Consider the following 13342-nt stretch of genomic DNA (forward strand, 5'->3'; position numbering starts at 1 on the left):
TTTCAGAATAAAAGGGACGAGGCCAAATCTCCCTCTGAGTTATCCTGACAAAGCCCCTTGGACTTCAGTAGTTTCAGCCCAAACGATTTGACTTTCTGTAGGTTAACAGAAGAAAAATGCACTTAAGTATTGGGAAGAGCCAGACACAGTGTCCTGACCCCACAAGACTTAAAAGGTGACAGAAATGAAGGACAGACATTTCTCCCTTTTTGAACCTTATGTACTTACAGTTATGATCAGATAGAAGTCCCCACACAGGAGGATGAAGCCACAGTTTAAAATATGAATCCCTAAATGAACATTCAGGATTTGATCTATGTAAGGAATAGAATGGGTAATTATTGTTTTTCCTGTGATCCTCTGTTGCTTGGTTTAAAGCCAGATAGATTATTAACTTGAATGATATCGCAGACACAAAGAATCATAAATACCATCTTCCTCAGCTCTAGTCTCTAGTAATAATCAAGTACAAGTAAATTTATCCCCATGATGGCAATGTTGCTCTGACATCAAGATAAACAAAACCAGATATGTTCATTTATGCAGAAAACAATTTACTCCCTTTTTCATTTGAAAAGCTTTAGCCAGCGTAACTACTTACCAAAGTCCTGCAGAAACTGAAATGGAGAATAAGTAAAATGCAATTGAATTCAAGGGCAATATCATAATATTGATTTCTTACTAAAAATGGAATATGATGCAGAAGAGGACTGATACAAAATGAACAGATACATGAAGTATATGTATGGCTGCAGTGTTAATTTTCATGGAACTGTCTTCAGAAAAATCTAATAACTTTGGTTAGTGAATAAACTATGTTGCTTCTTGGTTCACATAATAAGTGTTGGATGGGGGAAAGGAGAATGCCCCACAAGTATTCAAACAGGGGGGAAGAAAGAGGTTTTTGCCATACTCCTTTTTCTTCTAAGGGAGATGGACAGAAACAGGTAAAAACTGGCAGTTTACTCTCCCCTCTGGACAAGTGGAAAGGAGGAAATGAATTGCTCCTCTCAAAGGCATAATTCCACGCTTCTTTACAGTGATGTAATTATATATTGCACCAGAGTACAGGTGAAAGAAAGCTTATCTAGCCTTTCATGACTAACATAAAATGTGTCTAGCAAGAAAAACTGTGACGACCTTGAGGGATACTTGATGTACTGGATACAAAAAACATATTGTGACTCTTTTGTATGAACAGTCATGAAGATAAAATTATTGAAGAGAGTGGAGAGGAAGGGTTTGGTTTGTTAGAATTTTCTTAACATGTTGTTCTCAGATTTTGTTTTGTATTGGTAAAGATGCTGGTGCTACAATGCTGAGTTCTTGGATATAAGCAATTGGAGACAGCTTCTAACAAAAGTTAGGGCTACCTTTGCAGCTAAGTTCATTATTGCAATCTGTGCCTGTGGGCAAAATTTTTATCCTCACAAAGCCTGCTTGTAGATGAAGATTCATAAAAGTTTTAGCAGGACACTGTGCACTACAATTACACTTTACAGACTCCATGGTTGTAATGTGCCATTCAAATAGTTTGAGGGCCTCAAAATCTTATCCCATCTGGTCAGATGAGATTAAAAATTAAGAACTGATAACTAAGTGATCTCAGGCCAACAGTCGTCCCCCCCCGCCACCATTTTTACTTATCTTGTACCTAACTGAACGATAACAGAAACTCGAAGAGGGAGTTGAGATGACCGTTGCAACTAGAAAGGGAACGTTGAGTGTCTGTGGCAGATGTGATGAAGCTCCTGAGGCTACAGAAATTTTGCCTAGCACTCAAGAACTTATAGAGTCATTAATGGGATAGGAAAGCAGAGAAGAAAAAAACATTGGGAAAGAACTAATGTCATCAAGGAACAGCACCAGCACCCAAGAAATTACAAAAAACCCCATACACTTACGGTGATGTTTAAGATCTGATCAAATCTCACTTAATTGTAGCTTTGTTAGGTTTGTTTCTTTGTAGTAGACAGGGTCTGTTTGGCTTATCTTGATAGTAAACCCATTAGGTTATATAATGTGTTACTCTCTTTGTGTTTCTAAGTGCCGTGGTTAGCCAGAATATCTACTTGCCCTCATTGTGTGTTTTCCCTTGCTGGCCTCCTTTAGGAATCATCTGGTGAATGGACTGAAAGCGAAGTGGGGGGCAGTGGCCTGCACTACTCATCTGTATCCTGGACTTTTCCACTGGTCTGTTTCCCACTGGTGACTTCCCTGGTCAATTTAAGAGAGCTCACACTGTTGCTGTGATGAATACACAGAACTAATTATTTCCTGTCAACACCAAGCTCACATCTAAGCTCTAGCTGGATTCACAGACTGTGACCTCTGTCCAGCAGGTTTATTTTGAACTGGCCTAATTCCATACAAACATAACCAAGAAGAGGTAGTAGTAGTGCCTCCCACCACCTTATACCCCAAACCGCAGGATTTTTTAAAGTATTTGAAAATAGACAGCAACTTCCTGAGGTCTCTAGCTCTGCTGATGGAATTAGGTATCTGAACTACTTTGGTGAGAACAGGTTAAGTAACACGCTTCTTAGCATTTTCTATTGAAAGGATTAAGAAGCTGTATGTTCCATGTGCCAATTTTTGTTGATCTATTTTTGGGGGATCTCTGAAATCCATTTGTTAGATAGAAATCCTGGGCGATTAACTTTTAACCTGAACCCTGCTAGTTAGTAGGGTGCTTAGAAGTTAATGAGCAGTATCAATGAGCCAACGCTTATAAACTGATATCAAGTACGGGATGCTGCTAAAAGGGGTATTTCTGCCTTACACTGTATCCTTGGCCATATACTCCAGCTGCCTCAAGCACTAACATTTGTGCATGGCACGGTGATTGTACTAGGAAAACTCATAAAGAAAAAGAAGGGGGTTGCAGCTGAGTAATTCCTCAAGAGCACATTTACTTCCATCAAGAATACAAGACAACCTTCCTCCATGAACAATGTCCCAGGTTCCTGGGAAGACATGGTGGTTTAGTACTGTGCTGACTAATGCCCTAGGTAAACGAGATTAGTAGATCAGGAAAGACAGTATCCTCACAGCCTTTGTCAAGGTCAGTCTAAAAGCAGAGTCTGTGTGGGCCTCTATGACTAGATGTGACTCGTCTCTGTGTAGATAAAATAAATTGTTTTTCATTTACGAGGATAAAGTTAGTCTGTAAAGCCAAGACATTCCTAAAATTTAATGTCTACACATCAGCCCTGCTTTTTCCAAACTGTATTTTTTTAATTAATAGTATTATATTCTTTTTAATGTAAGGAAATTAAAATTAAGTCATAATAACATCTTTTTAAAAAAATGCACATGGATTACTATACTGTTGAGCTGCAGTCAATACTGTTGAGCTGCAGTCGGTATGCATCAAATAGGAGAGTTTATCCCCTTTATAAGCAATGATGTTGAAATTCTAGCTGCCGTCTTTATTGATTAAGGAGGCAATGATGCTACACAATTTACTTTTAATCTCTAGTGTAGTATTGAAGTTCTGACATGATAAGAGCAGAAGTCATCAATTGCTACACCTGCAATTCAATTGTAAGATTCAAGTACCTTAACTTTATTTTGGAAAATATTGATAAACTCATTTAGATTGGCCTGATATTTAAAGCTAAGGCCTGTAGAAGTTTAGCTAGAGAAATGAGAGGTTTTTTTCATAATATGCTGTTGTTCGAAAATAATTTATCTCTTACTTTGTCTCCTCTGAAGTGAAATCATATATGTATATAAAAGCGGCAAAAATGGCCCTCACAAAAAAACCTTTGGAGCATAATCTCCTTAAGCTAAAATTTATTTGAAAGTCTTTTAATGTTCATTGTATAAAATTCCTTCTCATCTAGAAGCTAGTCCTTTTTTTTGGGGGGGGGGGGGGGGGGGAGAGGACAAAACAAAAAACCTGAATGTGTCCACTGAAATGTATCCATAAATAAAGTAACTAATAAGTGAAAGAATAAAAATGGTTGCAAAGCTTGGAATGTATCGGTAGTCCTTGTTTAAACAATCATGTAAACATTGTTTAATACCTGGAAAAGTTGCTTAAGATCTAGAATACTACTGGAATCTTGTATGTATTGTCAGCAAATGCTTTAAGCTGGTTGTGTATTTTGCTATAAGATGAATGTGAATGTTAAGTAAATAGATGGAATAATCTTAATTAGCTTCAAGAAAAAGCCTGATTTAACGAAGAAGCTGTGCAGTGCTAATCAGCAATTTTAGAATTGTATAGTGGATGTTATTAAGATGATTTATTTTGCAAACTTTGGTTGAGAAAAAATTACTTCTGAGCTAGTATTTTTAATTAAATTACAAATATCAGATTATAGTTTTTAAGAAACCATTTAGCCATATTCTGGATTCTTGGGACTGCATTGCACCACACAGGTGATTCTTTATCAGCTAAAAAATCTTTCTTCACAGAGACCAGCTCCTAATACACCAGTTCAGCATATTGCTCTCCCTTGTCTCTGACACAGGAGATGTGCTGATAAAAATCTCAGCATAGCTGGAACATTGCTTTGTTCTCCACAGCATGATTAGAGTCAACTAAGTAGATTTTCCCAGAGTTTCTCTGGGATCAAATCCATGCTTACCAGCTTAAGTATCAAGAAAATGCATAAATGGTTAAGAGACAATCTTCCAGCTCTTTCTTCATCACAGCTGCACTGCGTACAAAAGGGGCAACACAGAAAATTAGCCTAAAGCCTAGTTTCCCCAGAATATAAAAATTCTGAGGTTTCTATAAACTTATGAAAACTTATGTTTGAACAAATATGCTTGAAAGTCTCTTTCCTTCACAGAGTAATAACATTAAAGTGAACATCTTTCAAAATTAATCTTAAACTTCTAGACTTGCATAAAAGCTCCCCCATGATTTTGATAGCAGGCATCACTAGTAACAGTTTAACTTCAGTGCTGCTGCTTGAATATGTATAACATTTATTCATTTTGGGTGAAATGTTTACCTACTCTTCTAAGACTGTGAGGTGGAATGAATTATCCCCTTTTGTGGGTTATGTTGCGTTATGATATAATTTTAGTTACTACTGTAAGCTCTTGGCAGAGAAAGGCAGAAGTAGCAAATAAATACTTGCCTATCTAAATAATTCTTTTCTGGCCTTAATAAAAATGATGAACATGAGATTTGCGGTAAGGCAGCTGAATGGAATGAGAATAAGACAGTGAACTTGCAGTCAGCTCACCATTGTCTAGGATGATAGTGGCAACTGGGATACCTCAGGCAATGGAAAATATGGTTAATAACATGGGAAACATAATAGACAGGCACTCCACCATTCTGAGATGGTGGTTATTCCTGCATCTTCCAGGTTATTCCTCTGGGTTATTGGGCCCAGGTTATTGATCTGGTACTAACTATGCAGTGAAGAGGGAACAGAAATCTGGCTGGGTTCAGTGCAGAGCCACCAGAAGCTGAATTATCAGTGTATGAACCCAGCTGTACCACTCCCAAGACCTGTTAAAGCCACAAAGCAGCACTGCTCCTTTGGCATAACTGGCACCAGAGCTAGCAGATCTTTCCAGGCCTGACCCTGGGTGTCACTGTTCTGTGTTTGCAGAACTGGGAGAGTTAAGGAGCCGGCCGAGAGACATCTCTGCACCTTGCACGACCTAAGTCAGCCCTGAAGCTGAGTGCTGTATAGATGCTTTTACCTCTGTTAGACCCGAGCTGATTATTGCAGAGCTACTGCAATGTCTCAGTGCTGCACAGCTCCTAGTGGGCCACAGCTAGCCAGCTCTAAGCTGGCTGGACAGGGCTGCATGGAGAGCTAGCCAGCCCGCCTCCATGCCCCAAAAGGGAAAAAATACTGAGATGGCACAAAGGTGATCTCGAAGTTGGAAATTTAGGCTTCCTTATTGTGCTATTGCACTGAATTTGTAGTGTATTGATTCTGAGCAGACTAATTGTAGGATTCAAGAGGGATTTCCCCCTGCCGCCCTTCATATATATGAGTTGGATGTTCAGGGCTTCACAAACTGGCCATAGCTAGAGACAGGACACAGAGAACAGTTCTGCTACTGGTACTGAAAATCACTTAGGTTCCTGGCTGGTTCATCTTGTCCACAAAGTCTGGACTAAGTAGATTGCCGGATTTGGACTAATTTTGATCCAGAGCAGTTTGGCTAAGAGCTGTGCAGCTACAACACTAGCAATGGCCTTAAACTTTTCTGTCCCTTTCTTACAGCTTTTGGTCTTTTACAGTACAAAGCTTCAATTTGTTACTGTGAAACATTTTGTGCTTTATGAAAGGTAGGAGCAGGTATTCTGAAGTGGATCTCATACAAAAATGTGTGTGCTTGTGTGAAAGGGATGGGTTTCAATGGTACAGTCACTTCAGCCATGAAATTCTTTTTTGCTTTTCTGTATTTTATAGTTACAGCTGTTCTTCAAAAGGTTTCATACAGTGTGGAGTAGTGCTAATTCCTGTTGGCTGTATTTCCAAGACGCCTAATGAGAGAAAATTCAAGAAGGCTGTAGTTGGTAGGTTGTCTCCTGGCACATCTTTCCTTCCACCTGTTTGGAACTTCTCTCACAGAAAACTGCACATACTGGATCAGTTTCAGTGAACTGAAATTGTTTATTTCCTTAGCTCCCTAGTAAAGCCCATTCATTTTGAAACCATTACTGGAATATAATTTCTTGAATACACAAATGCTGTATCTCATACTGGTGAATAGTAAAAAAAATCCAAGACCCAAATTCTTTTCAAACAAAAGTGTAATATGCAACCACATGAACAAAATGCTGTAATCAAATCATAGCATTTCAGTTTTACTTTGGCAAAGAGATAATACAGTCATAATCTGAGAGCATCAAGAATATGTAGCTCTCCCCTTTTTTGAAATGTGTAGAATGAAATTGCTCAGGAAAGCATCTTCTGCCACAGTTGTTAGTGCCTTTTATTTTCATACTTATTGAGGAAGCTCTTGTTTGATGCAGCTGTGTCATAACTGAATAGCATTAATATTTTAATTGGACTTTTTAAGGTTGTGTGGTGTTAAGGTTTCATTTACTCTCAAGTCAGCTTGGATTTTATGGGGCTATGGCTTTCCTTAAAGAATTTCCCTAGATGCTTCACCTAGGTTGTCTAAAGACATTAGCACATCATTTAGTTGCTTGAAAGTTTAACCAGCATTTTGCTGTTTAAATGGTTAGTAGGATTAAAGACACTACCACATCAAAAGAGTGAGTTTTCCCTTCATCTACATATTCCACCTCCTACTGCCTCCCCTTCCTCCGTGGTTGCCTAAATTGCTTCTCAATTTAATTCAGAGTGAAATGACTTTCAGTCTCTGAACAAAAAATAAATTAAAAAAGTAAAGCCGATTTAAAAGATTTCGATTGAAAAAGGACCCTGTCGACTTTTTCCCACAGGAATTTCTCGACAAAAAGTGTCTGGGATTGACTTGCCTTGGCCGTGTCAGCACAAAACACCTCTGGAAACAGTTTCCCCAAGAGCCCTTCGTGGACTCCTAAAACTCACATCCCCCGTGGCTTTGAAACGCTAATTTCAGGCTAATCTAATTAGGCTAATGACTTGCCCACGACCATGCAAGAAAGCTGGGACAATCTCTGAGATTTTCCCGCCTCCCAGACTTGCACTTTCTTCATTGCATCAGACTGGCTCTAAACAGCAAGAAGCACAAACTTTGGTTTCACTGAAGGGAAAGGGTCTTTAAATAGGGATCTGTTTAGAAGCCACGCTGCCGTGCATTTGAGCAGACATTAAAAAGAAAATAGGTTTTGGTAGTGAAGGAGCAAAGCATGCTTAAATATCGATTATGTTTTGTTTTGTCTGTGTGTCTTCATTCAATAGGGCAGAGAGCACGTAAATGTTAGTACGATCGGCTAACACAAACAGGAATGCAGGGATGCAGCTCTGTTCCGCTTATCCAGCGCATCTCTGCACCTTGATCATTTGTAGTGAAGATCGCAAGCCTAGAGGCGGAGAAATGCAGCCTGGTCCCCTTGTAAAGAGGAACTGGCCGAAATCTGTCCAAATGTTGTGAAGTTGTGAACTCAGCCTTATTTTTAAGTGCTGACTGAAGGAAGATAAGGAAACCTGAGCGTGTGCAAGCCAGGCTCTGTGATCCTCATGTCAAGTTTGATTAAGCTAGAATCTGGCAATTCTTCCTGTTAAGCAATTACTTATTTGGCTTTCTGCGTTTTCTGGGATTGTATGGCACAATTACAAAGCAGAGCGAAAGATCTCACGTCGTTAAAAATACTGACCCGCAAGATAGTAGAAAGCCTGCCACAGAAGTTGTGTCACAGGACTTTCTTCTACCTTTCACGGACGGCTAGAGTTAAGCCTGTCAATAACACCTTTTTTGTTTTTTTTTTTCTTTAAATGACAGATGCTTCCCAGGTTTGTGATTGTTTGTTCAACTTACTCTATTTATGTTAACTGATTTGCTTATGATGTGTCAATCTGACACTCTTTTTTATTCAAGATTGTTCCCAGAGATATTTTTCTCATTCCACTTTCAGACTCAGCCTTTCCCCCTCCTTCCGGGAGGAACTGTAACAGGACAGTGATTTCAACAGTGTGTTGCACTGTAATTCCCGTCTCGGGAGAGCCGGGGGGCAATGCCTTCCTTCTGCGGGGAACTGGACGGCGGGGAGCCTCACGCTGGCGCCGAGCCCCCGACGGCAGCGACCGCCCTCCCCGCAGCAGGACGCTGGGGCGAGGGCATGAACCATCACGAATGGGACTTTCATCGGTACAGCACTCGTAAGCGACTGAGCGGGAGCCGTGCCCGGCACTGGGCTGTACAGCAATCCCTCCCGAGACATCTATGCGACACTGCTGCCCGTGACCCCTCTCTCCCTGCACCCGCGGCGGCATGGCTGGTGCTGCTCTCCGGGCAACCCCGGCCGCACCGTGCCCGCTGCGGTCGGAGCGGCGGCCGGGCAGGGGGCGAGGATGCAGACCAGCAGAAAGTCCCGCCGGCCCCGCGGCCGGGAGTGCCCGGCCGAGCCCCCCCCCGGGCGCCGCGCCCTCGGGCCGCCGCCGCCTGCCTGCAGGTGGCGATAAGCACCCCCGGCGCCACAGCCCCGGCACCCCCCCCGTCCGCAGGCAGCCCTAGGGTGTGGGGTGCCCCCCGCCCCAGCCGGCAGCGCCTGGCCACAGAAAGCCTCTCCCCTGCCTCGCACACCCCGCACAGGCCCCGGCGTCGGTCCCGAGGGGAAGCCCAGAGCCCCCGCTGCCTGGGGCGGAGCTGCGGAGAGGAGATTTGGGGGACCGGGGGTGGGGAGAAGTCGTGGTGGATTCCTCTGCGGTGTCCCCCCCCCAGCAGGGAGGGGGCAGCGGAGAGTGACGGACACCGGCGCCCTCCCGCCCGGTCCGCCGGCGGCGCAGGGGGACGATGGCGACCCAGCGAGACACCCCCCCACCCCCCCGCCGCGGAAGGGCGGGATGGAGGGGGGGACGGAAGGGGAGGGGAAGGAGGGAGGGGGAGAGCAGAGAGGCAGAGCAGGAAGGAGCGGCGCGGGAGAGCGGCGGAGCGAGGGGCAGCACCTCGGCGAGCGGCGGCGGGAGGGCCGCCCCCGCCGCCCGGGGCTGCGCGCTGGGCAGAGGCGGCGGGGATGGGCGGGCGCGGGGCGGCTCCGCCAGCCGCCGTCCTCCGAGCCTCGGCCGCCTCCCGCCGCGCTATATAGGGGAGGGAGGGGTGGCGGAGGGGGGGTGCCCGGCGTGGCCAAAGCGCACGGGGCGGCGATGCCTCCTGCCAGGGGAGCGCACAAGTGACCGGCGCCTCTTCCCATGCCCGTCTCCTGAAGCCACCCCCCCGCCCGGCATGGATGTGGCTAACAACACTACCTCCCCAGAGCGCTCCCCCGAGGGGGCAGGCGGCCCCGGCCTCGCCGAGGTGACCCTGGGCTACCAGCTGCTCACCTCCCTGCTCCTAGGCACGCTCATCCTGTGCGCCGTGAGCGGCAACGCCTGCGTGATCGCGGCGATCGCCCTGGAGCGCTCCCTGCAAACCGTGGCCAACTATCTCATCGGCTCGCTGGCCGTCACCGACCTCATGGTGTCCGTGCTGGTGCTGCCCATGGCGGCCCTCTACCAGGTGCTGAACAAGTGGACGCTGGGGCAAGTCACCTGCGACATCTTCATCTCGCTGGACGTGCTGTGCTGCACCTCTTCCATCCTGCACCTGTGCGCCATCGCCTTGGACAGGTACTGGGCCATCACGGACCCCATCGACTATGTCAACAAGAGGACTCCCCGGCGGGCCGCCGTGCTCATCAGCCTGACCTGGCTCATCGGCTTCTTGATATCCATCCCGCCCATGCTGGGCTGGAGGACGCCCGAGGACCGCTCGGACCCCGACGCCTGCACCATCAGCAAGGACCACGGGTACACCATCTACTCCACCTTCGGCGCCTTCTACATCCCGCTCCTCCTCATGCTGGTGCTGTACGGCCGCATCTTCAAGGCGGCCCGCTTCAGGATCCGCAAGACCGTCAAGAAAGCGGAGAAGAAGAAAATCGCCGACACCTGCCTCACACTCTCCCCGGCCGCCCTGCAGAAGAAAAGCAACGGGGAGCCCGGCAAGGGCTGGCGGCGGACTGTGGAGCCCAAGCCCGGTGCCTGTGTCAACGGCACGGTGCGGCAGGGCGAGGACGGGGCCGCCCTGGAGATCATCGAGGTCCAGCGCTGCAACAGCTCCTCCAAGACTCACCTGCCGCTGCCCAGCGAGGCGTGCGGCTCTCCGCCGCCCCCCTCCTTCGAGAGGCGCAACGAGAAGAACACGGAGGCCAAGCGGAGGATGGCTCTGTCCCGGGAGAGGAAGACTGTCAAGACCCTGGGCATCATTATGGGCACCTTCATCCTCTGCTGGCTGCCGTTCTTCATCGTGGCGCTGGTCCTGCCCTTTTGTGACAGTAAGTGCTACATGCCCGAGTGGCTGGGGGCAGTCATCAACTGGCTGGGCTACTCCAACTCCCTCCTCAACCCCATCATCTATGCCTATTTCAACAAAGACTTCCAAAGTGCTTTTAAGAAAATTATCAAGTGCAAATTTTGCAGGCAGTGAAGCCCGCCGCTCCGGGACGGGGCAGCGGGGGTCCTGCCACTCGCTCTCTCCGCCTGGCCCCCGCCGCAGTGTGTCCCGTCCCCCCCGCCCAGCCCCTCTACAGCGCCGGCAGAAGGGCGGGGGGCTCCGGGATCCCCCTCCGCAGTGCTCCCGGTTCCCTCGCTCCTCCTCCCGTCGGACCAGCCCCTCGGGGCAGGGCAGGGCAGGGCAGACCCCCACCGGGGACGGCGGGGGGACGTCCGGCCCGGGGGTGCTCCGCGGCCGCGCTCGCCTCGCCTGGCCTCGCCGGGGCTCCGCTGCCGGCCGCCGGCGCTCCCGCCTCTCTCCCTCCCTCCCTCCCTCCCCTCCATCGTTCTGGGTAGACTTAGGGTTTGCAGGTCGTTGCTTGTGGTCGCTGTAAACCACAGTGTCTGCCCGAGTAGCATCGGTAAAAATAAACCACCCTATGCAGAAAACCTCCGTGTCGGGGTTTTTTCTTGGATTTACGAGGAGACGGCGGGCCGCTCAGAGTCCGACCTCGGTCCGGCAGTGTGGGTATGGAGGCTGAAGGCGACTCCCCGATCGGAGGAAGAGGCTTTGGGCTCGTCGCTTCCCGGGCTGTTAAACCACCAAATGGATTTTCTCGGGGGAAAAGCGACCGTGTTTTGTAACCTTGCAATGTACTTACAGAAACATCCTCGTCTGCGTTACGTGTGTCTAGCAGCTCTCCTGCTATGCTAGGACCTTCCAGTTCATCGGCCTTGCCTTCGTTACAGCGCAGGGAGGTGATGGGTCTTAACCCCCTACCGCACCCCTCATTATATGGATATATATATTTTTTTTTTTTAAATGCCTTTGACCGAGGGTTTCCCACCAAAGAAAGGCTTGGCGCTGTGCCACTGTCCCTTGAGTTCACCGCGCACGCAGCGGCACAGGGAGTTTAAGCACCCTGCGAAGTAGCGTTTCTTTCTTTTTTTTTTTTTTTTTTTTTTTTTGAGCGGCTCGAAAGTTTCTCCGGAGACATTGCGGTTGCTTCTGAGGCAGCCAGCTGCGGCACATTTTGCTGGGGCAAGAAAACCCAAACAACCCACAAACAAACAAGAACAAAACGAACCAAACCGATCAACCAAAACATTGCCATGTGCTCCGTGGCAGAAGGGGAGGGGCCGAGAGCATCCGCCGGCGGCAGCCGCAGGTGGCGAAAGCGGCATCTCGGCGCAGGCTGGGGAAGCGGCAGGCTCTCTCCTTCCCCGGGCCAGCCCCGGCGGGGGTAAGCACGACCCTCCCCGCAAGCTGTGAGCTACGGCCAGAGGCAGGCAGTGTTACTGCGATGCCAAGGGCAGGGAAAGCCAAGCCTGGCCTGGCTGGTCCCCGCGGTGGCCCCACAAGCTTCCCCCCCCGCAGAGTGTCCCCCCTCTCCCGTCAGTCCCAGCTCCCCTTGTCTCAGCTTGGCCCCAGGAAACCCGGGGTGCTTCCACTCCCCCTTCCCCGCCTGGCCTGGGGTCGGAGCAGGACAAGAAGGACAGACTTGCCCGCCGCACAGCACCTCTGTCCGCCCTGCCACCCTGCCCCTTCCCTGCCGTGCCCCTGGCTCTCCCGCCGGCTGCGGCCGGGACCTGGGGCCGCTCTCGGGGCGGAGGGGGGGGTGGGTGGCGCCGGGCCGGTACTGGCACTGGGCCGGCTGCCGCGTACCTCTGCGACAGGCTGCCTGACCTGAATGCTTGACCAAATATATATATATTTTTTTTTCCTGGTTATTTTTGTGTAATTCGTGTTACCTGTAGGCAAAAGGGAATGTTAAATCTGTGCGTCACGTGAATGTAAGTGTCCAGTCATTTCTGAACTTAAACCGCTTACATTAAATGACAATAGCGCTTTTAACAGCCTCAGATATATAGCTGATTTTCTGAAAATCTTATTTGACCTCACTTTCGCAATTAAAGCGATCTTTGATCTTATCTCCTTTTCGATCACTCCTAACCGCTTGTGTTCTAGGTATTCCTTAAGTGCCGGTGCGTCAGAAGAATCAGCCTACAGTGATTAGGGAGCCGAAACTTCTGAAGTGCTCGGATATCCTGTGACTTTGGGACCCCCACCCACCGGCGGTGCGGACTGGGCAGGACCGCCGGGCACCCCGGGGCAGGGGCGGGAGCGGGGACGGGAGCGCACGGTCGCCCCCGGGGCGGGCGGTGGCGGGGGGGACACACGCGGACGCGCCTCGGTGCGGCGGGAGAGCTGCCGTGCAGCGGGGTTTGCTCCTCTCGGCGCCTCCTCCCCCGAGTCCCGCCGACTCCTGCAA

At 48.5% G+C, this 13342-nt stretch overlaps 1 protein-coding gene across 1 annotated transcript; it reads left to right on the top strand.

Moving 5' to 3' along the window:
* The first annotated feature begins 9485 nt into the window (after positions 1-9485).
* HTR1A (5-hydroxytryptamine receptor 1A) lies at positions 9486-12458 on the top strand. Its single transcript, XM_052778979.1, has one exon. It carries the CDS (start codon positions 9823-9825, stop codon positions 11062-11064), a length of 1242 nt encoding a protein of 413 aa, XP_052634939.1. The 5' UTR covers positions 9486-9822; the 3' UTR covers positions 11065-12458.
* The last annotated feature ends 884 nt before the right edge of the window (positions 12459-13342 follow it).

Source organism: Harpia harpyja, chromosome Z, assembly GCF_026419915.1.
Source record: "Harpia harpyja isolate bHarHar1 chromosome Z, bHarHar1 primary haplotype, whole genome shotgun sequence".
Lineage (NCBI taxonomy): Eukaryota > Metazoa > Chordata > Aves > Accipitriformes > Accipitridae > Harpia > Harpia harpyja.